Source organism: Protopterus annectens, chromosome 1.part2, assembly GCF_019279795.1.
Source record: "Protopterus annectens isolate FY-2018-M chromosome 1.part2, PAN1.0, whole genome shotgun sequence".
Classification (NCBI taxonomy): Eukaryota; Metazoa; Chordata; order Ceratodontiformes; family Protopteridae; genus Protopterus; species Protopterus annectens.
Window position 1 is genome coordinate 822,676,774 of NC_056727.1, and position 27,714 is coordinate 822,704,487.

The 27,714-nt window shown below is 39.0% G+C and overlaps 1 protein-coding gene across 1 annotated transcript in view; it reads right to left on the minus strand.

The window, feature by feature from the left end:
* The window catches only part of RYR2 (ryanodine receptor 2), a 6,224,161-nt gene that overhangs the window by 3,256,708 nt on the left and 2,939,739 nt on the right, over positions 1-27,714 (minus strand). The window contains exon 25 of the mRNA XM_044059048.1: positions 26,832-26,915. Coding sequence (XP_043914983.1) covers positions 26,832-26,915 — 84 coding nt within the window. The remainder of the gene's footprint in view (positions 1-26,831; positions 26,916-27,714) is intronic.

Genomic DNA, 27,714 nt, shown 5'->3' on the forward strand with positions numbered 1-27,714 from the left:
ATTTATGAATTTTTGGCAGGCCATATAACACAGGTGTCTCCGGACAAGAGACGGTAAAATAGTTAAACTCATCGACTGATATATCATTCATAGCTTGCAGTTCAGAAATACTCATATTTATGCAGCTAATGCAATTAGTGACATCAGTATGTTATTCTTTTAAAAACTGAATCATCAGAAAGTAACTCATTAATTGCATGCACATAACCACTACGATTCATTGCTACAATGCCCCACCTTTATCTGCCTCTTTAATTATTATTTTCTCATTCGTTTGCAATGTCATCATTGCTTCCGATTCTAATTTGGATAAATTATAAAATTTCCTAAAGCCATCTCGTTCATACAAATCATATAGCTGTTGATCACAAATGTTATAAAAATCAGTAATAACAGCGTTACTAGCAGGTATAAATGTACTGGCTTTCCTGCATACCTTAGTGTTCATCGGCACAGAATTGTTAAAAAATAACTTTAAGTTCAAATTGCGTATAAAGACTTTCATGTCTGTGAGAGCGCTCACCAAGTTGTCCTTCTGTGCTGGTATAAATTTTATACCATAGTTAAGCAGGCTAATGTCAGCATAAGATAGCTCCAAATCCGATAAATTAATTACAGGGCAGTCATTAATTAACGTTGGTTGGTCTTGCTCCATGTTTGTGGGCCATTGCGTGTTCTTCCTCCTCTCTTCCTGATGTCGGACTGCCCTCTGGATAAATTTTGTTTGTGATTGATCACTTTCTCTGGTAAGTGCAGTTGCACAATTGGTGGACCCCACAGAGGGCTAATAACATATAAAAGCCCCACAATCCTTTTTATACAAAATCAGTCACATGACAATTAGTAAATTCACAAATTTAAAATCATATGTTAACCAAGTAATAAACTGCAAACTCATAAAAATTTACGCATACTCATTCACAGTGTCCATTATGAGGCTTTTGGTGTTTAACCAGTTTTTTATATCTGTTTTATGCCGTATATCATGTTTGATTCATTCTGAATCAAAATCTGCTCACATCACTTTAGAAGGTTAAACTTCTTAAAATATACAATCATATCTTGCATAATTCAGATAAAATGTTAGACTAATGGCCAAATTCAATAAAGCATACATTGCCCGTTTACACCATGTGCATATTGCTGAGATAGAGCACTGTTTTGAATTCAGTAAGCAGCTTTACATGATGTGTAGAGGTACGCACAGCCGTGCAAACAAGGTAAACACTGTGGCATACAAATTACAGCATAAGCAGCTGAATTGTATGTTAATCAACCAATCCAAGATGGAGGAGCTACTCAACAAGCTATAAAGCAACTGTGTCAACTCAGTGTTGTTTTTTCCAATGAATTCCAAAACCTACTGGAATACAGCCATGGAAAAGAATCTACACAGAAACAATGTCAGGGGCTGCTGTAGCTTTAATTCATGTCTATGTACAACAGGTTGCAATCTATGCTGTTGCTAATAGACCAAGGTCAAGAAGAAGAAGAATTTTCAGACCCTGGGTAACTTAACACAATCTACATGATGTGGGAATTGTAGAGTTCTACAGGGAGGATACAGACACAACTACAGGAACTCTGCAACCTGTCCTCCTCAACTCAGAGCCAGACCAAACTGAGAGGAATCCATCCCAGTGGAGACAAAGGTATGTGTCTCACTTAGAATCTTAGCTAGTGGTACCTTTCAGAGACCAACAGGGGACATGCTGGGGTGTCACAGGCATCAGCATCCAGGATCCTCCATCAATTCCTGAATGCTGTGTTCCAACATGCTACTGATCGCATATCTTTTCACCATACTCAAGGATAGGGCCAGAAATATGCAGGAGTTCTACCCTGTAGCACACTATCCTGAAGTACTGGGTACCAGAGATTGTAGACATGTAGAAATTATGCCACCATCTGGAGACCAAGGAAGGCTCTACATTAAAAGAAAGGGTTTTCACTCTATTAACTGCCAAGTTGTGTGTAATGCCAAGGGAATCATCTTTAATGTGTGCGCGGGTAACCCTGGAATTTACCATGGCTCATATATCTGGCATACCTCCCAACTGTATCAGATGTTCACTGGGTGATATCCCACAGGGTCACTTACTGGGGGATACAGGTTATGCACTGGAACCGTGGTTGAGGACACCCATCAGAAATGCATACACACACCTGCTAAAGAATGCTATAATAAGGCACATGCTCAAAGCAGTAATATCATAGAACGTGTGTTTGGGCTGCTGAAGTCACTGTTCCAGTGCCTAGTTACATCTGGGGAAGCCCTGCAGTACAATCCACAGACATGTACTGAAATATAAAGCACTACACTGTAGAACAAACCAGAACTCACAACACAAGTTCCAGGCTAGATGAATTCACTCAGTTTAGTACACAAACTGATTTATTAAAATTAAAATATAACTTCTGCAGTAAAAGTTAACAGCAAAACTTCAAACTCTTATACCATTAAGAGCAAGTAACACTTCTATGGCGCCTCAGCTTTCAGAAAGCCGTTTCAGAGTACATCTTTCTGCTAGTAAGCATACACTTAAATACATGCATTTAATCAATTAAATAATCATCCAATTAAGAATCACTAAAAAAAGCCAACTAAAAAGGTTAACTTTTAATATCCTTTTTTAACCTTCTTACATTAAATGCTTCCAAGAGAATTCTCTATTCAAATCTCTTGAAAACATTGTTGCATATTTTAAAATAAATATTGCTTTCTTCCTTCTTAAATGTTCCTTAATTTTTTTCAACAGTACTAAGCCTAGTATTCACTTGTTCCAAAGCAGTTGCCTGTAACCTTTGTGGGTCTCCATTACAATGTTCCTTGAAGTGCACAGCTACAGGACTCTGAAATCTCTCCTTCTTGATGTCCCTTATATGCTCCTTTAATCTTGCAGCAAAGCTCATCTTGCTTTTCCCAATATAAAATAATCCACGAGGACATTTTAAACTGTATATAATCTTTTCACTATTGTAAGTGAAGCTGCCTCTTCTGTCAAACTGTTTTCCATTAATACTTTCAAAACTATCCACTATATATTTGCATGCTGTGCAATTGTCACATGGAAAGTTCCATAGCTCACTATATTATTTTCTATATTTTTTGGTCTCTCAGATTTTCCATGTACTAACATGTCTTTAAGACTCCTGCCTCTTTTATATGAAAAACAGTCTGACATTTTTTAGGCAGGATTTTTCTCTTTGTATATAAGACCAAAAATACCTAACTATTTTCTGTAAAATATTAGAAAAATTAGTATACTTAGACACAAAATATAACTCACTTTCTTTGTCTTCAGCATCCTTTTTCTGCATTATGTTCTGTGCCTTATTCACTTTTTTATTCATTACTTTATTATACCCGAACCATACTTTCTCTGGCTCCTAGCCTCTTTCTATGACCATATTAGCTATATTTTGAACTTCCTTCTCACATTTCTTCCTGTCAATACACAAACGTTTAACCCTAACTATTTCCCCACAAGGAATGGAAGAAACAGTATGGGGGGGCGGTGACTTGTTCCATTCAACATAAAGCTTGGTTGTACCATTTTTCTAAATATTTTAGTTTTAAGTTTACCATATTCTTGCCCTTCTATTGTAATATCCAAATAATTTACTGTCTTTCCTTTTTGTAACCCATCAAACTTGATCTCAAACCTATTCACTTGCAATTCTTGAACAAACTTTTCCACTTGTCCATAGCCGCCATTGCAAACAAAAATAAAACCATCAATGTATCTATAAAAATGGACAACATGTTTTTTTAAAAAAGTCATTCCTATACACATATAAATTTTCAGAGACCCATAAATAAGTTAGCATATGTGGGGGCAAAAGTTGCCCCCATAGCTTTCCCACACTTCTGATGATATGGAAAGCCATCAAATTCAAATATATTATTTTCCTAAAAGAACAATGTCAGTTCTATGATATACTGTGTACTGGGGCTCTTCCCCAGAAAAAAAATTCTATAGCTTCTATGCCACCACTATGTTTAATGCTAGTGTATAGGCTGACTACATATATCACTATAAAAAACTGTCTTTGATATATGAAGGTAATTGTATCACCTTTTTTAACCTTTATGTACTGAAATATTTACATTATGTGCCATGGTGCACAACATCATCCTGAGAAAACAGCTTCAGCAGGATCAACAAGGGGAAGGAACACACATCCCACCACCAATACTAAGGTCACTACAGCCACATGCAGGTGAGGAGTCAGATAGGAAAGCAGCAGCTGCTGTGGGTGTAGACAGATGTAGGCATGCTCAATATGCCCTCGCATTGGCCAAGAGACAACGCATAGCACACTCACTCACCACCTAAGGGCCTAAAACCTTGCTCTTACACACACACACATATAGTAACATTGATGCTAAGCAGCTCGCACAACCTTTAGTTTAACGCCATAGGTTTGTACTGGAAAATCATTAAAGAGAGAAGTTAGAAAGTAATGATACACATTGTATTTTCAGACTTCACAACCCTAATAAGATCATTCTCAATAAAGTTGGAAAATCTTGATGCTATTAACTGTCTAACTTTCTAAGACCAATAAAAGTCAAAGAACAGTTAATTACCAGTTCAACATCACAAATGCAGATATACTAAGCACTAATTCAGCTATGCACCCTGAGCATTAGACACAAAGCTTATGTATCCCTGAATCCAAAAGATACAAAAAAGAGATATGGCACAGTTATCATCACTTGCACAGGGTGATGGAGGGGGCAGGAAGCCTAGGCTGGCACAAAAGCTTGGTGAGTGTATGTGTGTAAGAAAGAGAAGCAGGCAGACATTTGGATAAAGCAACAAATGGCCAGTGAGACAAAATGAGTTTTACTCTGTATGGCTGAACCATGTAACTGCTGTGTGGGTGAATCTGCAGGGATCCTCCAGGTGAAATTGGTGTGTGGGTGTCTGCATGAACACAGCTAAGCTCTGTGCTAGCTGTACATCTTGGTATGTTGGACAGGTAAGAGGCATGCATGGTAGAGGTCACAGTTCTTCACTGTCATCCCTCACAATGAGAACTGGCTCTGCCACAAGTTGCACTGGCACATACACGCCCATGTTCAGATGCACTGCTACTACCTGAACATGATTTATGTCTGCTGGATGAGCTCCCCTCACAAGAATGCCTAGGACCACGACCCCCCTGGCCTGCCATGTCTGGAAGTGGAAAGCTTACCCACTGATGGAGCAGTGGAATTACTGCAACTAGGGGAATAAGATTGGACACTACCATGTTGGCTAACAGCAGATGATGTGGCTCACCTATGCCCACAAGGATGCTGTCCCCCTTCCAGCAGATGTTCCCTCACAGACACCACTTGTTCCAACGTGTCATTCATCCAATCCATCAACAACATAGTGGAGGCAGTCATGTACGTCAACCTGTACCACATCTACAACCCTAAGCATTTCTCTGGAGTACCTATGGGAACATGTATGTGCCTTCATGATGGCCCTAAACATACATTGAGCGGCACAGGAAGAGACACCTGAATCAGGTGGAGGATGGTCAGCAGGCCTCCTCTGAGCACCCCTAGCAACCCATTTGTATGGCACCTTGCTCATGCTTTGGCTACAGTCAGAGTCAACAGGTACTGAAGCCATAGTAACCACACTTCCCTGATTGATTATCTCCCCCTCCACCTGTCCAGTATCTGTGGGTTCACTGGAACAGGTGGGAGTAGACCTACTGGCTGCATCTGACAGAATTTCAGGGGATGGCTGTATGTCACCCTGAGTGTCAGATTCAACCTCTGCACCCCCCCCCCGACTGTGCCCCTGTTTGGCCACCATCATCTTCACAGTCTGCTGATATTCTGACATCAGGTGGTAGAATCCCAGACTTCCACTGTCAGGATCACCTGTGATAATAAGCAGCAAACACAGAAACAATTAATACCTACACTAGTATAGTCCAATATATGCTAACAAAGTAACAGTGCCGCCACAAGTAGACAGTACAGCAATACACACAACAATCCTGACATCAACATCACACCCTAAAATATTTCTTTGAATTGCTCATCAGTACTGACATAGAAATGTTTGACTTACCATCTGCAGATGATGGTATCCTCTGTATGCCAGATGGTCTTGAAAGAAGTTAAGCAAAAGTTAAAGACAACATCATCACAATTAACAGTAACATAATCATCACAATTAATAGTAACATAGTCATCACAATTAACAGTAACATAGGAGCTAATACTTTTTCCGCTTCATATGTCCATTAACTATACTTTCAACAAGAACTTGGATGACAACTCCAACCTAAGCCCATGTATAATCAATCAGAATCTGTTAACTGCAGCAATCTTCAATACTCCCCTCAAAAAAAAAAAAAATTCTTGTGGAACAGAATTAACATACTGATTTAAATTATTTTACTATACAACAGTATTTAACACTTGAGATACAAAAACCTACCCGGAAGCTCCTCCTAGGACAAGCTTGCTGTCCCTGAAACAGTAGCATGAATGTCAAGGACATGCTGTTCTACACTTTCCTGGGAGCTGTCTAGATATGTGACAGTGGACAGGAACTCTTCATTAACTGTTAGTGGTGGCTCTGTAGCAGGCCTCCACCGGGTACCCATCTGATCATGGCCCACTACAACTGCTCTCTTCCTTGCAAATGAGATCATGTCAGTGCCCTATGGTGCACCTGTCCATATGCCCTGCTGTGGTTACCCACTGCATTAATGTCTATGATGATCTGCTGCCAAATCTGCATTCTGCCTGACATGTTTCCACATCCTCTTTTAAGCAGGAAGGCATCAGTTTGCTTAAAAGCTTCAACAATGACCCAAATTTCAGTAGCAGTGAAGGGTGGTTTTCAAGGACTGAGACTCCTGCATGGCATAGTCTTAGGTGTCTTAAAAGATAACAGAAGGATAATACACATAAATATCACATAAATAACTGTTCCCAGATAAAACAGAAAAGGTAGGATTTCAGTATTATCCACTGGAGAAACATAAAACAGTCTAGAGATTTGAAATATGAACAACATACTGGATGCAAAAAAGGAGAGTAACAACAGCAACATATCCTTATTTCTGCCACAACAGAAATGCAGCTTTGCTCCCCTGCCCACAAAAGAACAAGGAAATGACATATTTTACTAACAAACCACCTTTGAAATGCTAAAGTGTGATCAAATCAACTGTCCATGAAACATGTCTTCAGATTTAACAGAGAACATTCCATGTTAACGTATTGCCAATCGTGTATACCTGTGAAATGCCCTGACAGATATGGCCATGCCATCAGTACACTTCTAACTAATGCATACAGATAAAAGTGTAAAAGTCATTGCTAATCAAAAAAAAAAATACACACACACACACACATATATATATATATATATATATATATATGTATAATATATGTATATGTATGTATGGTTTACTATGGTAAGTTCAAACCCACTTCAGTTGAAGTCTGGAGGTCGAACTGTAACAATGTCGAACCCAGGTAAGAAATATGAATTTTCACATTATGCAGACTGTAAATCTAGAAATGTGGTCTATCTTAGTCAATGTTAGAAATGCCACTGTTTCTATATTGGCATGACTAATAGAACACTTAGGGAACGTATAAGGGAACATGTCTATGCTATTAATAGAGAGAATGAGACTAATGCCCTGGCTAATCATATCATGCAGTATGATAGTACACATTCTTTTAGTTTTATGGTGATAGAACATATTTTCACTACAGAAAGATTGGGATGTATACGTAACAAAACTGAAAAATAAGAGATTAAATGGATTACTAAACTATCGGCAGATAGAGGTCATGGTCTAAATGACAAGATTTCATTGAGACCTTTTCTTGTAGATAGACCATTGAAACATTAGGTTAAATATATACATTGTAAGTGAAGTATATTTATGATGGTTAGCATTTTTTATGATGATTAGTTTTTTATGATGATTAGTTTTGATGCAAGTTAATGTAAGTCCTTTTTATATGTACTTTTTCATATGCTTGTACATAATTTATTAATGTTTTTAAAGTGTTTAACATTTGTTACATATGTCAGTTTTTTATATATTCTCTATATATTTTTTATATATACATAGTATCCTACATATGTCCATACGTATTACTTTAAGAGTGCTTTTTTCATACATACACCAATAGTATTGTGTATTATTGATGAGTGCAGATGTGTGCTTTGTGATAGGAGGATGTAGGCTATTTAAATGAATGAAAAAATGGTTGTAATTATTAAGTCTGATGAAGCGTCCTGGCAGACGTGAAAGCGCTTACTTTATTCAATAAATTCGTGTTGCTGTGATATACAATTGTGGTTGACTTCGATTGTCTTGGTGTAGCTACCTCTTTCATCTTGGTCGAACCCAGCATTGTCGAAGTATGAAACTCACCCCTATCTCGACCCATGTTAAAGCCCGTTTCGAGGTCAAAGTCAAGTCGTATTTCGATAATGTCAGAATTTGACATTGTCGTGTTCGTGGACGTGGGTTGATGATCCATGGTGTCCCGTTCAACCTTACCATAGTAAACCTGTATGTGTATATATATATATATATATATATATATATATATATATATATATATATATATATATATATATATATATATATATATATATATATATATATATATATATATATATATATATATATATATATATATATATATATATATATATACATTATATATATATATATATATATATATATATATATATATATATATATATATATATATATATATATATATATATATATATATACATATATATACACATATATATACATATATATACACATATATATATATATATATATATATATATATATATATATATATATATATATATATATATATATATATATATATATATATATATATATATATATACATATATATATATGTATACATATATACACATATATATATATGTATATATATACATATATACACATATATATATATACGTATATAAATACGTATACATATATATATATATATATATATATATATATATATATATATATATATATATATGTATACATATATATATATATATATATATATATATATATATATATATATACACTGATAATGCTTTCGAGCGAAACTGGTCTGTGGGGCAGACTGTGCTGGCAATAAATGCTTTATACCATTGTGTTGCCTCCATTTATTACTGATTGCTGGATGGGTGAATATGAATGATTACTGGTAAGGAGAAGGAAAACACAGCAGCAATGCAGATTGCCCTACATCCAGTGAGTGTGTCAGGTTAGACTTACAAAGTGTTAGACATAATTTTGTGAAGGTTGGAAATGTAAGCAAGCAGCACGCAATTCACAGGTTCTGTTCATTAACATCCAGCCTCTGCTTCATTTGTTGGCAAATGCATATTATATTATTGCCATTTAATATTCTCACACATTTTAAGGATAATGATATAGAATGGTTTACAGACTGCATGTCTCAGATTAGTGTTCAGATAAGAGAAGAATGACCAACAAACACAAGCTGCACACTTGCAAGCAATACACATAACTGGTTGTGCAATCATGTAGTGCAATTCATCCAACAATTTTAAATGTACACATAACAGTTGTATGGTCTTATATTACTGTAGATGATGTTGCAGTTGGTTGTGTGCAGAATTACTTCAGTTCCTTGCTGCAAATCTGTTTGTCTGACAAAGAGAGATACGGCACCCTTACTGTGTGCTGAAAGTTCATTGGAGTGAGAGTTCATATCCAGACCTATGTAGAAATATTTCATGTGTACTAACAAATATTTCTTAGTGTTTATTTCATAAATTGCTTTGCTTCATTTGAAATACACTTCCCTTTTATTTATGTTTAATTTCCCCTGCTGCAACACTGTTTGTGTGGTAAAGTGGGATAAAGCACCATTACTGTGTTCTGAAGGTTCATTGGAGTGAGAGTTCAAATGCAGACCTATGTAGAAATATGTTTTGTGCACTAACATTTTTGTAGAGTGTGTGTCAGAGATTGCTTTTCTCAACTACTTTTTCCTTTTTTCATTTTTTTTTCTTTTTGGGGGGGGCATTGTTTGTGCGATGCATGGCTTAGCACAAACACAGGAAATGGAGAAAATGAATGTCAGATTTAGTTGTGCTTCTCTCATTTGTGGGAAGAGTGACAGTGCTCAAACTGGATTAGTTACCCACCCAGGAACCAGACAGAACAGGAACTAGACAAAATGCTTGCAGAACACCTGCTAACAGGGCACCTGCAAAAGGGCAAAGGTCGAAAACTATACACTGTTACAATTTCTGTATTTCACCATGAAAATGCGTTTAACATTTAACAGCATTATGTGAAGGTTAGCAAGGTTCACAAGCAACTGCAGCCATCAAACACCTGGAGATAGGACTCAGACAGCCAATAATTCAAACCAGATACATTAAATTAATTCTTCTTGGCACCACACAAACACGCTAAGTGGCATTGCACGGCAGTTAACAAAGAGGCCTTAAGAATGATTAGGAAATTAGGAATGTCATGTAACTAGCCCTGTGGCAGCAGATGTAAGTGTAAGGCTGGAGTATAGATGGCCCTGGGTTCTAGCACAGGGTGCAACTTTTTTTTTACTGTTGTGACAGTGCATTTTATAGCAATGAACTGAAAAAGAGACAAGTGTTATTTCAACATTCTTGTGGAAATGGGTGTATATGTAGGACAGCCATACACACGGTCCTGGCTTCAATTACAGGATATTCCATACACTTTTACTGTTGTTACACTTCCCATTATATTCACTCTCACTTATAACACTTTAGATAGTGGAGTTAATATGAATTTTATGTATGAAGGATTAGACAGCATTATTGTGTTTTCATATGTATAGCTGAGGGTACACCCTCTACTATATTTTTATAAGTATAATTCTGCTATCTGGACTTGCATGGCCTTCACAATTACCTAAGGCACATACACAAATGGATCTATATCCAATAATGCTGTCAGGTCACACATACATGTGTAACAGCTCAAACCATAATCTGTATTCATGTATGTATGATACCTATGTCTGAGCAGCACTTCTTCTGTGGCAAAGATGGAAAATCAAAGCTGTGGAAGAAAATGTTTTGCCCATTATGCCTAGGCTTGAAACCCACAATGTAAAAGTCAATTCTGTCAGTGTATAAAGGCACAAACAAATGTATCAGGTCATTACATTTATGCCCCCAGTGAATGTCTGCAAACCTAACTCACCTAACAGTTACCTTCCAATTTTCAATATATATTTCCAGGCTACATCAGTAGACACCCCTCAAACTAAGGCTGTCAGATTAACCTTCCAATTTCAATTATTTCATTTCATTGTCCCCTCCCTCACCCCAATCTTGGTGCCCCCCAACCTTTTGTGTCCATCACTGTCTCTGTCTTATCTTGTTTGTTTGCATCTGCTTCCTCACATATGCAACTTACCTGACTCAGACATACTTATGTCTCTTACCCAGCAGTCCTCTCTTACTGAATTAAAAAATAAAATGGGCGCCCATCCAACAAAAAAAAAAAACAAAACAAAAAGAATTGTGCCATACATAGCTCTCCATGTTGCACATGTATCTTTTTGACACGCTTGATTTGGTACAATTGGCTATACAATATAATTACATTGTTGTCACCCCTCTCTCTGAAGATGATGGTCAAAATTCAGCTAATATTCTTCACATGTGATCGTTTTTTGCTGTTGAAGAAATGGATATCTTTCCTACCTCCCTTTTGTATGTTCCTGTATTGCTTTCCTTTTGTTCTTCCCCTGCTTGCTCCCCATTTCACCACTTTCCTCTCTACCCCATTTTAACACCTATAATCTGGTCAAAAAGATAGAATCATACACAACATACATAAGTAGCAGAAAAAGCAATGGATCCCTTCACTTTTTAGCCTCTGTATTTCCATAGACTTTCTTATCCCTTAGCAATGCCAAGCAATGTTCAGCAGTGGTACAATGCTGTGGTTATTTCTACACAATCTCATTTATTCCCGTTGCGTTTTGCCAGCACACAGCAACACGTACTACAAAGAATTAACGTCACTGTATTATCACTGATGAAAAAGTATTTAAAAGTCTTACATACACTTGTATTCAAACCCAGTATAATCTGAGCTCAAAATGAAATGTGTCTATGCATTTACACCTGCTACCACAGAGAAAGTTAAGCAGCGGGTGTGTTTCATAGACTTAATACAAACTCTCACACTTTAGCAATGCGGCTCATGTTTGCACCCTGCTTAACCAAGTGCAAACAGGGAAAGTAATGGAAATGTGTATATCACATGCACAAGCACTTTGCCAATCAACGCACAAACCAGCTGCTCGGCATGCTATAGAAAAGTAAATATTATTATGTGTTACTGCTGCTTACTGTCCATTTCCTGTCTATGGCATGAAATTAGAAGTGTGAACATAACAAACTGAAGGCCCTATCTAACAATATCTCACATATTTACAATACAGCCATGTGTTGCCTCCCCGCAGACAGTACAACTCTGGGGTCTCAGTATTTTTTCACACATATATCACCTACACTACAGAAATTAATATCAAATATTGTGTGATATGCAATGCACATCAATCTGTCAACATGCAGAACTAGAACTATTGACCCATAAGCCTAAAAAACCTTATCTGTAAGGCTAGGGAAGGGATCAGCATGGAACTTATCCACAGGGACATAGGTGATCTTCAGCACACTTGACCTGAACCATTTTGGATTTGTCAAGGGTAGATCTTGACCTGACCCATTCTGGTTTTGTCAAGGGTAGATCTTGCTAATTAAACCTAGTGGGCTTCTTTGATAATGACCCCAAAGACCTGGATGAGGGATAACAGGACATATCGCTATGTTGATTTATCAGAGGCCTTTGACATTATCCACCATTCAGGTAGTCTAGAGAAACTCTCCCATCTGGGGATTAACATATACATTACTAAATGCAACTCCACCACTAGACTACTTACCAGTTGAATACCACAAGGATCTGTGCTGTGCCCTCTACTGTTTGTAAACTATTTATCTGAAGTTGAGGCAAAGGTGGATGGCCTGTGCCTTATCAAGTTTGCAGATGACTGTCAACTGGATGCAGTCATATAGAGTCCCCAACTATGTTAACATATTACAGATGGGGCTGACACAGAAAAATGATTGGTGCCAAATTCATGGATTGAACCTTAAAGCAAAAAATGCCTCATTGTCCCCTTTGGCAATGAAGTACCCCTGCTAATTTTGATATGCATAACACCCCTCTAAGCCCAAACACAGTGTTGTAAGAGTTGGAAACACATGTTGGTAGCAATCTACACTTCAATCACTATGTGTCCATAGTGGTGAGGCAGACATTCTTCATTGCGCACCTCATAAATAAGGGCATTGCATATAAGACCAGGGAGGTCACAGGCAAATAAATGAGTACAATGCTCGTTTTTGACTGTACCTCACAAGACACCTGCAGCAACTGTAGAAAACACAGAGGTATGTGACTGGGAGAATCCAGGGACTCCAAAACATGACAAACGTGGAAAGACTGAAAGACCTGTCACTGTACTCAATGTCATGCAGGCTGTTGAGAGGTGACCTATGCTTGGCCCACAGAGCAGTCTCAAACCCTGCCCTACTGGAAATGCTGGACATCTGCAAATCAAATGGCACAAGAGTAACTTGCTCCAGGGATCTCAACCTAGCCTGTGACATAAACAGAACATGCTGGGGAGACAGATATATCTCCCAGCAATTGCCACTCCTCTGTAATAGGCTCCCACTGGATGTGAAGCAGTGCTACTCAATGACCCTATTCAAGCACAGCCTTGACAACTGGATAGATGATTGTAAATTCACCCCTGGGCTGGCCCCTATGTACCTCATGGACAGGGCCAGCTGGTGCTGATCACAAAATTGCTGTGCTAACAATGACCATCTAACTATGCTCAATAAGGGTACTTGTGTTTTTATACAGCTAGGTTTGTAAACACCCTAGGGCCATTAGGCTAGTAACCTCCTATGAAGCTATGAACCTATGCAGGCCTCCCATCATCTTCTCTCCAGCATACCCTGCTAATGTCATCCACTATGAGCTGACCTGAAGTCTTGTAAATGTCAGACTTATGAGGTGGCACTTACGTAAAGTACTGAGTTCTGTAGTCTGTCTATTAAGATAGGTAGGGATTCTGTTCTCACTGCAGTGAACCATGTATGTGTGTCTAGCCTGAAAAGAAAAAGTGTGTATCCTACAGTTATCACTCCTATCCCATAGATTGACATTGTTTTGATAATTGCACATGCCTACACATCCATTTCATGCAGGTCTTCCAAAACTTTTTTGCATTTATTTATTTGTCTTTTGTTAACCGGGTTAGTCCACTGGGCTGGATGTCCATTTGTAGTTCATAGGTTTATAGGTTTATACTAGGCTATCTGCCCTAAGGCATTTATAAGCCTAGCCCAAAGTTTTGTGGCTTACGCCACCCCTTATGCTAAAAAATACTGTGACCATTAGTTTGTTGTGCCTCTGTCCAGCAGTGACACAGAGATGATTCCTGGGGTAAACCTACGATCTCCCATCCACCGGTCAAGATTTCTCTTGAACAGAGCCAGCGAGGTGCTCTGCCTCACATGGACCGGGACTCTATTCCACAGCATAGGGAGTCTCTGGGTGACAAATCTATCCCTCCAGCATGTCCTATTTATATCCGTGCTAAGGTTTAAGTCGCTTGCTCTAGTGGATCTGGTAGATTTGGATTTTTTGAGGTGGAGCATGTCCATTAATTCCGGGTTGGACATGGCCTTGTATGTCAGGCACAGGTCACCTCTGAGCAGGCGGTATGCGACTGAATAGAGCTGGAGTTTCTTCAGTCTGGCAGCATATGACAGATTTTGGAGTCCCTTTATCCTTTGGGTGAGGAACTTTGGGGTCTCTCCAATTGCTGCAGGTGTCGGGTGAGATACATCCCGAATGGGGCATTGTACTCGATCATTGGTCTGATAAGTGAAGAGTACAGGGGAACAATGACCTCACTTGATCTGGATGTGAATCCCTTCATGATCAGGTGGGCAATGTAGAAGTTCTTTCTAACCACTTTAGCAATGTGAGTGTCAAAAGAAAGGCCACTGTCAACCTGGGTCCCCAGGTCCCTGATAACCTCTTCTGTGCTTAATGGATTGCCACCTATATGGTAGCTTGGGGTTACCTTGTTTTTCCCGAAGGGTATGATTATACATTTTTTGGCATTTAACTTTAGGCCATGGCTCTGGCACCAGTTATCAGTTTCCGTGAGACCCCTCTGAAGGATATCTGTGTCCGATGTACTTTCCACTATGGCGCCCAGTTTGCAGTCATCTGCAAACTTTGTCAGCCATAGTCCTCCTATGTTTGCCTGTACTTCTGAGAAGTAGATGCCGAACAACAGGGGGCCAAGGACTGAGCCATGTGGGACACCACTTGTGACCGGCTTGGAGTCTGACATGGCGCCAGCAACTCTAACCCTGTGGGTTCTGTCCTTTAGCCAGTTTGCAACCCATCTTGTGACATATGGGTTTACATTTAAGCTGGTAAGTTTCTCTATAATACCCAAGTGGGGTATTGTGTCAAAAGCTTTTGCAAGGTCAAGGTAGGCTGTATGGACTGCCTTTCCCTCATCAATGGCCTTGGTGACTGTTTCAAAGAAGTCGACCAAGTTCAAAAGGCATGATCTGCCCTTGACAAAGCCAAACTGGGTTGGGTCCAATATCTGCAAGTCCCCTATGTCTTTCTTTATGAGTTCCATTATGATCCTCTCCATAGCTTTGCAGACCAGGCTTGTTAAGCTTATGGGGCAGTAATTTCCAGGGTCCGTAGAGGTACCGCCTTTGTGGAGTGGGACCACAGTTGCCGTACGCCACTCCTTGGGCATGTATCCTGTGGTAAGGCTAAGATTAAACAGCTGCCTTATATGCGGGTTTAGTTCCTTGTTGAGTTCTTGTAGCACACAGCCGGGGACACCATCCGGTCCCATTGATGCTGTGTTTTTAGCTTTAGAGAGAGCAGCTTTCACCTGTGCATTTGAGATGTCTGGGAGGCTACACTCCGCTGGGATAGTTATCTCTCCTTTTGGGGAGAGGGGTGAAGTTTGCACTGAACCTGTCTGCCAGTATGTTGGCAATGTCTGTGGGTTCAGTGATTTTTGTATCATTTTGGACTAATTCTGCGCATATCTGGGAGTTTCCACCCAGGTTTCTAACATAGCTGAAGAAAGCCTTATGATTGTCTTTTGAATCTATTGCAATTTTTCTCTCAAAGTTGGCCTTGGATGATTTTATGAGTGCTCGTATTTTTTTACTAATAATGATCAAGGGTGCCTTCTCTTTTATGGATTTTGCTCTATCATGTAACAGCTTTCTCCTCTTATTGTAAAGTTTGTTTATGGCTGGGGTCCACCAGACTGGACGTTTGCCCTTGGTGGAAAGAGTCTTGGTTTTATTAGGGATTGCCTGATCCATGCAGTCCTGGAGGTGTTCGTAGAAGGCATTTGTAAGGGCTTCCGCAGCTTGGGTTGTGGTTTCCACTGGCTCGGGGGCCTTGAAGGATACCACACCAGTCTTGAGTATTGTGAAGTTTGCTTTAGAGAAGTTCTTCACTGTGGTCTTTTTTGTTTGTGTGGGGGCGGGATGTGGATTTCCAGTGAGATAAGTTTGTGATCTGATCTCACCAATGAGGGATATACTTCCGGTGTGGAGCATTTTGTCCCCATGTTTGTGATGATGAGATCTAGTATATTTTCTCCTCTTGTGGGAACGGTGACTAGTTGTTCCATGGCATTTGAATTTATGAACTCCAGGAACCTTTGGGCTAGAAAGTTGGGGCTTGAGTAATGTTCCCAGTCTATATTCGGGTAGTTGAAGTCACCCAATATAATGGTGTTTGGAGATATATTTATACCCTCCAGTGTCTTCAGGAAGGCTGTGTGGGGTTCCTGAGATTGAGAGGGTGGCCTGTAGCATGCTACAAATTGTAGAGCAGTTTTGCCTATGGTTAATTGCACCTGGATGGTTTCCGATGCTTCGTGCATTGCCACCAACCTGGAGGTGTGGGTATCCTTGAAGAATATGGATACACCCCCTCCTTTTGTGGTGTGGTCTGGGTTTTGGGGCCGGAACGCATGATATGAGGTAAAACCTGATAGTGCCGTGGTGCTCTCAGGAGCCTTGAACCAGGTTTCAGTCACAGCACAGACATCGATGTTCTCCATACTGAGAAGGGCCTCGAGTGCGTGCATTTTGAGATTTAGACTTCTGGCATTGAGCAGCATTACCCTTAGTTTCTTCCCATTTTTGTTTTCTAGGGTGGTAGGTTTAGAATTTGAGCCTTGCCTAAAAAAGGCACTATGGGGTTGGCAAGAGCCTTAGCCAATATCCGGAATCCCAGGGGTGACAGGTGCAAGCCGTCCCTTGCGAAGCAGCGTGGCTTGTCAAGCATGTCATCCCAGACAGACAGACACTGGATTCCCTTTGAATGACACCAGAAATTAAGCCAATTGTTAAAGCTGATCATCTTGTCTCTATGTTGTGGCATCATTCTTGGTGAAGGAAGGATACTGCTCAGGGTCAGGGTCATACCTGCCTGGGCTACATAATCAGAGAGCTCCTCTATGTCTCTTTTCATGTAGTCCAGGGAGGTACGTCTGAGGTCGTTCACACCAGCATGGACAATGACTGTGTCATATTTGTACTTGCTGTGGAGTGACCCGAGTGCTTGTGTTATGTGGCGGATTCTAGCGCCCGATAGTGGAAACCCAAGGAGAAAAGCTCAACAACAAATAATAAAATGACAATAACAATAATAAAGTTACATTATAAGTAACATGGATATGAAATGCATAAGTACAAAACATTCATGCCACAGTGGAAAATAACAGAATAAACAAGTCAGCAAAAAAGTACAAATATGCACTAATACAGGTAGAACTTTGAATCAAAATGTGGATTCACAAATAAGGCAGACAGAATAAAAGAGATTGTCAGTAACAAATGAGCACCAAAAATAACATTAATGTCTAGATCAAGTAGGTAGAGAGGAAGAAAAAGTATTAAATAAAAGGGTTAAAGTAGATGGGAAGGGAGGAGAGTAGAGAAGAGAGTAGAGGACAGTAAAGACAGTAAATGAAAAGAGAGAGTGGGAAACTAAATTACCTGAGATGTAAAAGAAGAGATTTAAATGTAAAAACGCTAAGGTATCATAAGACTAGTTATTATAAAGTTATGTAAAAGTATGGAGGGATGATTGTTATGGTATGACAACTGGGGTGAAAAAGTTAGGTAGGCTGGTGGCGGGTGTAGCGTGGAGAGTTAGCAAGGTAGTTCCTCAATGCTCTTTTGAAAAGAATCAAAGCTTGGTTAGACTGTACATTAGGTGGGAGTTTGCTCCAAGTCTGAGATATGGTGCATTCATGAAGTAGGAACCAAGGTGAAAATAACTGTACCATCAATGCAAACCACACCAAGAGTGAAGTACCACAAATACACCACCACGATGTAGACAAACACGTTTATTGAGGGCTTTTGTCGGGTTATATCAACTGACTTCTTCAGAATAATAAACAACAGCTTATAAATCCATTTAAATACAATACCAAAATAAAACACATGACTTAGTCAACAAATAAAATACTCAAACCCAATAATTAACAGCAGGTGTTCCTAATTAAAAAGACCATGATGAAAAATTCTTTTAAAAAGCACATTTGTAAAAGCATTAATAAGATGTTATTAAGATGTTATTAAGATCTTGGTTTTCGTGTTTTGTTGGGACCTACCTCTGAATGGAGTCTTCTACTACAACCATCACTTTGGGGAATGACCATGTGGAGAACATAGGGCTTTTAACCCAGCTCATTCAACAGTTTTCTCTACAAGCAGCTGGGGTTTCTTTCAACATGACTGTGTCTCAACCAGCAGCTTCTCAGGTGGGTCGTATTTCATCAGCGCAGCCTGTTTCATATAATGCTGCCTCAGAGTGGACTACAAACTGTCTTTCTACACAATTGGCAGTTAATAGTGAATTTAACATTCAGACTTGGCTGAAACAGGATCTTGGTTTCAATGGAAACCCAAGTTTAATTTCTGAGGCTCGGACTTTTAATCAATCTCTAGCATGCTTAAAGAAAAAAATGATTAAGTGCAAGAAACTGTAGCTAGAGAACTTGTATTTTGTTGAATGCATTAAAAATAAAGTTGTGCCAAAGGGGTTAAGACGTTGGACTTACCCGACTGGGCTTATAGCCAATTCTCCTATGCACAATGAAATTATTGAATTATTTGACTGACAGGGATTTGAGTTAATGGAAATATTTATTAAGTTTAATCTTAAACTAGCAGAAACTTTGCAGAGTGAGATTATTGAATTGGATAAACTTCTGCATAATGACTTATTGTCTGATTCTTCGGTTTCTGCCTAGAGGAAGGTTTTCATTAAAACTAACAGAATTGTGGGGGAGGTCAATTCCCGTAAAGAAAAAAAGCTTGAACAGGACAAGAAAGTGTATGCTTCTGGTACGGCTTATCCTAAGCCATCCAATCCCACACCGAATACCTCCCATGACTCTGGTTCCACCAATGGTGGGAATGTTGAAGGCGGGGACTGCTTAGATGATGTTGGCAACCAAATCCCTTTAGAATGGGACCTACCTCGAAGGTCTGAGAGGTACACAATCAGATGTGACTGGGGAACAATGTGCAGATGCCGAATTACAGATCTTCAGGACGCAACAGTCTTTTTATCAACAGAGGAGAAACAGGTGTTTCACTCAGCGGAACTAAAGGAAGGTTTTTCCTACCCAGTTGACGAGGTTAATGAACACGTGATTTTGGACTTCAACATAGTTGACGAGCCTGATAATCCTCTTTTTTGGGTGATAACTCGGTATGTGTGTATAATGAAACATCAGACTTTGTTGTTTATAATTTTTCAGACTGTGTTTTTAATCAAACAGTGGCAGACTTCTTTAGTAAAGGTTTTAGTTTTGTGCCAGCAAAACGTTCCAGTATTATAGACCTTGTTTTGGACTTTAAACTATTTGTTAGGAATTTAAACTTCAAATTATTATTTAATAATGCTGATCTGAGTGAAGAGTGTTTTGGGTTATGCAAAAAAGCATTTATAACCCTCCTGTTCAAAACTGTCTTTTGTTATTTGAAAAGATTTGTGAATTTAATTTCAGGGCATTACTGAATCAAAGGAATGAAAACAGTTTCGATAACGTGAATATGAATGAAAGAAGTTTATTGTCTGAAATTTGTAAGGACAGATCAGTGAAAGTTATGAAGCCTGACAAAGGGGGTGGGGTAGTGGTAATGTCCAATCAGGATTATGTGGATAGAATGAACCTCCTGTTGTTTGATGATTGTACATATGAGGAGGTTTCACGGCATTTTGTTAATTTATTGTATCATAGAATTGACAATGCTACAAGACCTGTGTGACCAAGGTCAGGTGGAGCCTGGTCAGGTTAAGTTTCTACATAATAAATACCATAAGGTTCTGAGTATCTTCGGAATTCCGAAGATACATATGAACAAACAAAATCCCCCCATGAGACCAGTTGTAGGTAAGTGGTACAAAACCTCGCACACTTGGAAAATTTATTGACTTTGCCCTTAAGGATGTTTCAAAAGGGGAAAGACACATTTGTGTTGATTCCTGGCATTTTCTGGAAAAACTGAATAGTGTTACGTTTCAAGAAAATGTTAGCTTTCTTACAGTAGACGTGACTAACTTGTACAATGTCATTCTGCACACAATTGGTTTGAAGTGGTTTGAGGAGTTTTTATTTGATAGTAAATCATTTAACAACAACAAAGTTGCAGTTTTAGTGACACTCATGGAAATATTATTAAAAAAACAATTGTTTTTTTTTGAAGGGCAGCACTTTCTACAAAAAACTGGCATTGCTATGGGAGACATTTGTGCTCCAGTTTTTGCAAACATCGTTATGCTTATGTGGGCGAGAAAGTACTTATTCAGTTCTGAGTTTGCAAACAAGTGGAGTGTATATTTACAATAGATTGATGATTTATTTTTTTATGGAATGGCACTGGAAAATGTTACATCTTTCATTGATTACCTGAACAACGCTACTGAGTTTCTGAAATTTACTTATGTTCATAACGTTTCTGGTATTAATTGCTTGAATGTGGACATTAGAAAGGACTTAGAAAAGTTCTGTTAGTAATTTGTGCAGGAAGCCTACTTACTGTAATAGTCTTCGGCACTATCAAAGTAAGCACCCAGAACACCTCAACAGAGGTATTATAAAAGGACAATTTGTGAGAATTGCCTGGATGGTCAGCACAGAAGTTGATTTTTTTCAACAGTGTGAGACACTTATAGGGATGTTTACAGCTAGTGGGTACCCTACAAGTTTGATAACTCAAATATATAAAGATATTGTCTCTAAGATAAATAATCAGAGTATTTTGCTAATTCTGGGGGGTAACACCCCTAGGATTGATGGAAGTGTTTTTTTTTTTGCAATAATAAAAAAATTGACCCCTCACACTATTCCTGTCCTTTTGTCACTAGGTCTTCAAATGACCACAGTAGTATTTTTTGGATCTTGGAAGAAAAACTGGCAGATTTTCTGTAATGACCCTGGACTTCTGGATAAGGTGGGTTTTAGGCCACAGATAGTGTTCATAAAAGGTTTTAGTATAAAGCACCTCCTTGAAAGTGAGGGCAATAACCAAAGCAGTGATGGTAGATTTGGAACCAGGAAATGTGGTTATTGTTTACAATGTCACTTGGTTTTGAATAATGACCACATTAAAATTAACCACATTCCTATTAAACCCAATGGGAAATGTTCGTGCAATTCTGTAGGGGTGGTCTATGCCACCCTGTGTCACCACTGCAATTGCTTTTACATAGCCAAAACTAAAAGGAGGTTCAGGGATAGAATCCATGAGCACTACAGGGACATCAGAAATGGCAATGGAAACAATGCTGTATGCAAGCATATAGAAGAATATTCGTCACACAGTTTTCATTTTTTAGTTGTTGAAGGGGTTAAGAAAAATCCTAGGGGAGGCCCATGGGAAGATTACTTAGAGTTCAGGGAACTTTGTTGGCAGATTAGATTGAACGCCAGTGTCCACCCTGGACTTAATGACAACATCAGTATTGGTAGACTTCTTAGGTTATGTTCATATGTTGTATAGTTTTGCAACCTTTTCGGTTAGTGGTTGCTTAAGTATAGCATTTATGTTGTTTTATGCATCTTAAGGATAGGAAACATTTTACCAAGTCCTTTTTCCCTTGAAACTAGTCTAACTCTCAACCTAAGCACTCAAAAAGTATCCTAGAGCCCAGCACTTGCTCAAACCAAATCTTCTTCTTCTTCTTCTTTCAGCTTTTCCTGGTTAGGGGTTGCCACAGTGGATCACTGTCTGCTCATGATTGGCAGTGGAGTTTTACGGTGTTGAGTTGCCAGCCCGGCGCCCAACCTTCCACAGAAGGCACACACAAGCACGCACTCATGCCTAGAGCCAATTTAGTGTTTCCAATCCATCTACAGCATGTCTTTGAGATGTGGGAGGAAACCGGAGCACCCGGAGGAAACCCACGTGACCACGGGGAGGACATGCATACTCCATACAGAAGGTACACCAGCCGAGGATTGAACCGGAGAACCTCTTGCTATGAGGACGTAATGCTAACCGCTGCACCAAAACCTAATAGCAAGAACTAATATACCCTGACACTTGATTGCCCAGCAGGGCAAGGCCCTTTATTCACCCATCACCAACCAAGCGACTAAGCAGATCACCCTCCTATTTAGGCATGACCAAAGGGTAATTTCAGGTGTACTCTCCAGTCCAGCTGGTGAATCTGGGTATCCTGAAGCAATGTTACAACTGCCTCATGTACACAGACAACCCTCTCCTCCTACCACAAAACATTAACATATGTGAGGCATGCAATTATGCAGCCAAACTGGAGGCTAAACTGTCTCCACCCAAGACTGGAACAGACAGTCAAGAGGGAAGGTTAATACTTGCACCACACCTCCAGTCACACACAGACCTACTAAAACAGCACTGGATAAAATACACGTAAATACACAAAATCATACTTGGAGGCTCTAAATAAAAACCTGCAAAAGCATCAGAGACCTCCAAAGCAGACACCCAAACAACCTGCACCTCCCATCACAAACCAGACAACAAATAAAACAAAAAATCAGTGTGCCGCACAATCACAGCCCTTAAGGCGAAATAACATGCCTAACACACTAGTAATAAGTGACTCTATAGTCAGGCACACTGACGTCCCACTCACTAGGCTGGACAAGCAGAAGGTTACTGTTAGCTGCCTGTTGGGAGTCAGAATCCGCCACATAACACAAGCACTCAGGTCACTCCAGAACAACTACAAATATGACTCTGTCATTGTTCATGTTAGTGTGAATGACCCGAGATGTACCTCCCTGGACTACATGAAAAGAGACATGGAAGAGCTCTCTGATCATGTAGTCCAAGCTGGTATGACCCTGTCCCTGAGTAGCATCCTGCCCTCACCAAGAATGATACCTCAGTATAAAGAAAAAATTATCAATTTCAACAACTGACTAAGCTTCTGGTGTCATTCAAAGGGGATCCAGTGTCTGTCAGCCTGGGATGACATGCTCGACAAGCCGTGTTGCTTCACAAGAAACGGCTTGCACCTGTCACCCCTAGGCTTTTGAATACTGGCCAAGGCTCTTGCTGCCCCCATAGTTCCTTTTTAGGCAAAACTCAAAAGTCAAACCCACCTCTGTAAACAGCACAATTAACAAAAAAATGAGGGTTATGCTACTCAGCGTTAGGAGTTTAAATATCAAAATGCACTCTAGAGAGCACCCTAGCACTACTGGGCTACAACTCATACCACACGTTTTGGCCACAGAACATGGACCAAAACACAAAAGGAGGGGGTGTATCCATATTCATCAAGGATACCTGCACCTCCAGGTTACTGGCACAGCATGATACCTCTGAGATCGTCCATGTGCAACTAACATCAGGCAAATCTGCAATGCAAATTATGACCTGCTACAGATCACCTTCCATGACCCAGGAACACCACTCCACCTTTCTGGAGACACTGGAAAACATGAAGGTCCTACCGAACATCCTGATATTGGGCGATTTCAATTACTCTACCATTAACTGGGAAAACTACATGAGTACAAACTCCCAGGCCCAGCGCTTCCTGGAATTCATCAACTCAAATGCCCTGGATCAGCTGGTAAACTCCCCTACCAGAGGTGAAAACATATTGGACCTGGTCATCACCAACATGGGCGACAGGTGTTCCACACCAGAGGTCAACCCATCACTGGTTAGATCAGACCATAAACTAATCACTCTGGATGTCCTCACCCTCCCAACTAAGGAAACCACAGTAAAAAACTTTTCTAAAGCAAACTTCACCTTAGTTAAGACAGAGGTGGTAAGTTTCACAGCCCCCACGTTAAAGGATAACGCTGCCCAAGATGCATAAACCTTTACAAATGCACTCTATGAGCACCTACAAGGATGCATGGATCGTGCCATCCCTAGCAAAACCAAGACTCACTCCTCTAAGAGAAGGAAACCAGTTTGGTGGACCCCTGCCATAAACAGGCTAGACAATAGAAGGAGGAAACTAGTTCAGAAAAAAAGCAAATCCCAAGAAGGAAAGACATCCCTGATCAGTATCAGTAAGAAACTAAGGTCCCTCATAAAATCATCCAAGGTTACCTTCGAAAGAAAAATAGCCAAGGATTCAAAAGATAACCACATAGCCTTCTTTAGCTATGTTAAGAATCTAAGTGGCAACTCGCAGATATGCACTGAACTAGTGCAAAATAGCACAAAATATACTGAACCTACTGATATTGCCATCATACTGGCAGATAGATTCAGTGCAAACTTCACCCCCCTCTCTCACCCCCAAAAAGGCCCACAGCAATACTGGCAAAGTGTAGTGTCCTGGAAATCACAGACGCACAGGTGAAAACAGCCCTTTCAAAAGCCAAAAACACAGCGTCAATGGGGCCAGATGGTGTCCCAGGCTGAGTTTTGCACAAATTACAGAACAAAGTAACCCCCCCCACCTAAACACGTTGGGTCATTGTCCTCTATTATGTTGGCCTTATGCCTTGCACTAAGAGACTGAGAGCTATCTGTTAAGCCCTGGTGATCACTGTGGCATTCCTTACAATATTGCTGACCTTCAGTGGTCTGATTTAAACAGGATTGCTATTCATGTTCATTTACATGGTTTCCTGGCTGGCAACGAAACCTTGCTTATTGACGTTTAAATGCAGTACCCGGCATGAATATGGAATGAGCACTGCTGTTCGCCTCACATCACCATGCACATATGTAAACTCCATGTAGGCTTTGTGTGAAGTCTACAGAGTTTATTGAATCCCAAGGTAAATCAATTCAATTATATGAATTAACATCTCAATAATTTCACAAATAATGGAGGTATTTAATGAAAAAATATCAGAACGTATAAAACAGATTCTAACCCTCACAACACTGCTATTTTACTTCTGACAAATGCTCAAGTTGCACAATAAATCTGGGACTCCGATCCACAGTTTATAACTAATGCTTGTTACTGATCTTTCGGTGTATTAAGGAAACGTATTTTTCTTTTAACAAATTTGCTGAGACAAAACATTTAATTAAGTATTATATTTGCATTTTGCAATCTCGACATATACCTACTTATGCATGTAAAACAATTTTAAAGATTTAACAACCATATAGAAATAGATTTTACCAGAATAGAATGGTGATGCTGTGTTAACATTCTGAAATATAAAAATATACATACAAACAGAAGTGAAAATTGAAAAGTATGTTGGGATTACTATGAATTCAAGCAGATATGTAGTATACTTGGTTTAATCACATTGGAGGCTAAGAGGCTATACATTTAGTATACACACTATTTATTCCTTTCTAGGACAGCAGGTTCTTAGGATCAGGCATACTGAGCAACTATATATAATATGAAAAAGTGTCATTTTGAAAAGTGCAGCCATAATTAATTACTGCACATCTTTGCTGAGATATGAAGCATATTTACATACTCTGATGTTTCAAGTGCAATTATGAGGCCTGAATCAGTGTTCCATATTAAATAAATCATTCTTTAGCAAATTGTTTATTTGAATGTTTAATGCGGAATACATCATTAGCAGTACTGTTATATTTTACTGTATCATATGAGTTTTATTTGGTTATATACAGTCTATGGAGGCAGATATTTGCAAGAAAATGAGTCTAAAGCAATGTTTACTGCACAGCAGTGTTACATGATATGTCCACTGTACTTGACGCATCATGATAAAAAAAACAGCCATGAATGGAAACATTACCTAACAAGGAAGTCCAGTCAGTCAGTGTTATTTAATTTGCATATAAATTCCATGCTCTGATGCACCATGTTAACGCAATTGGTGTAGTCCAGATGCATTATATTCATATTGCTGGTTTTCCTTTCTACCTCACTGGAAACCTAGACTTGCAGCTAAGCAATATATCTGGTAAGATCTTTACCTAATAATGTTATGCTTGTCTACCAATGACCAGAGAATTTGTTTTAAGAATTTCATCACCCTGTAATGCGAAACATTTCTGTAAATTTCCTAAGAATATAATAGTATATATATCATAAAATCATAAACTGGACAACAATGTGAATAACTTGCAGTTAGAAACATTTTCTTGAAAGTACTAAGTGAAGAAAAGGGATTCTATAAATAAACTTACTTCACTGGAAGCTTGAGTCTTTTCACCTTGTCCTCAGCATGTTCATCAGCAATTCCTACATGGCATCCTAATGCCAACAGGGTCCTATAACACAAAACAAAACATCATTAAATGTGCTAGAAATACACATGTACATGTTTTTAAGAAAAGAGTTACCCTTGAGGTATAGCTAAACAATTACCCTTAATGTCAAGGAATTTAGAGATATGTACCATATATTTATTTAATAATATAAAAGGATCTGCTTTTTCTACTGAATAAACTGAGTTGTAATTCTCCATGTAACTATTGGATCATGACATGTAACATGTACCTAGTGTGACATTCCATATTCATGCCTTACCAATTGGCCTTAATTTCGGTCACTACCTTGTCATCCCTTCCACAGGTATATAACTGGGTCTACTATGTCTTATAAAACTACACTACTCAGTACCTGAATGTCTTACTGCAAATGCATTAAACATACAACTGTAGTACATAAAGCACAGAAGTACATGTAACCTGTAAAGTTTACATGCAAATAGACCAAACATCAAATGTGCATGTTTTTGCAGGGGGAAAGTTCCCTCATGGTGATAAATACAATGAAAAAATAAATGTGTCTCACTTTAGTAGGCTGTGAGCCCTGAGTGCACACATAGTGCAAAGGCACTGCACTTATATGTAGTAAGCAGAAAAAATAAATAAAATAGAAACTGAACAAGCAAGCATGTCTGTATCAAGCAAGCGAAAGACAACTACTTTGTTAGACCTAACATATACATAGAAAGATCAACAGACACCCAGTATGGAACTTGTTATATGTTACTGATAGAGCATAAACTTGTTTATTCTCATACAGGTTAAATCTAACAGGTCTTAGGCACTTATTACAAATGAT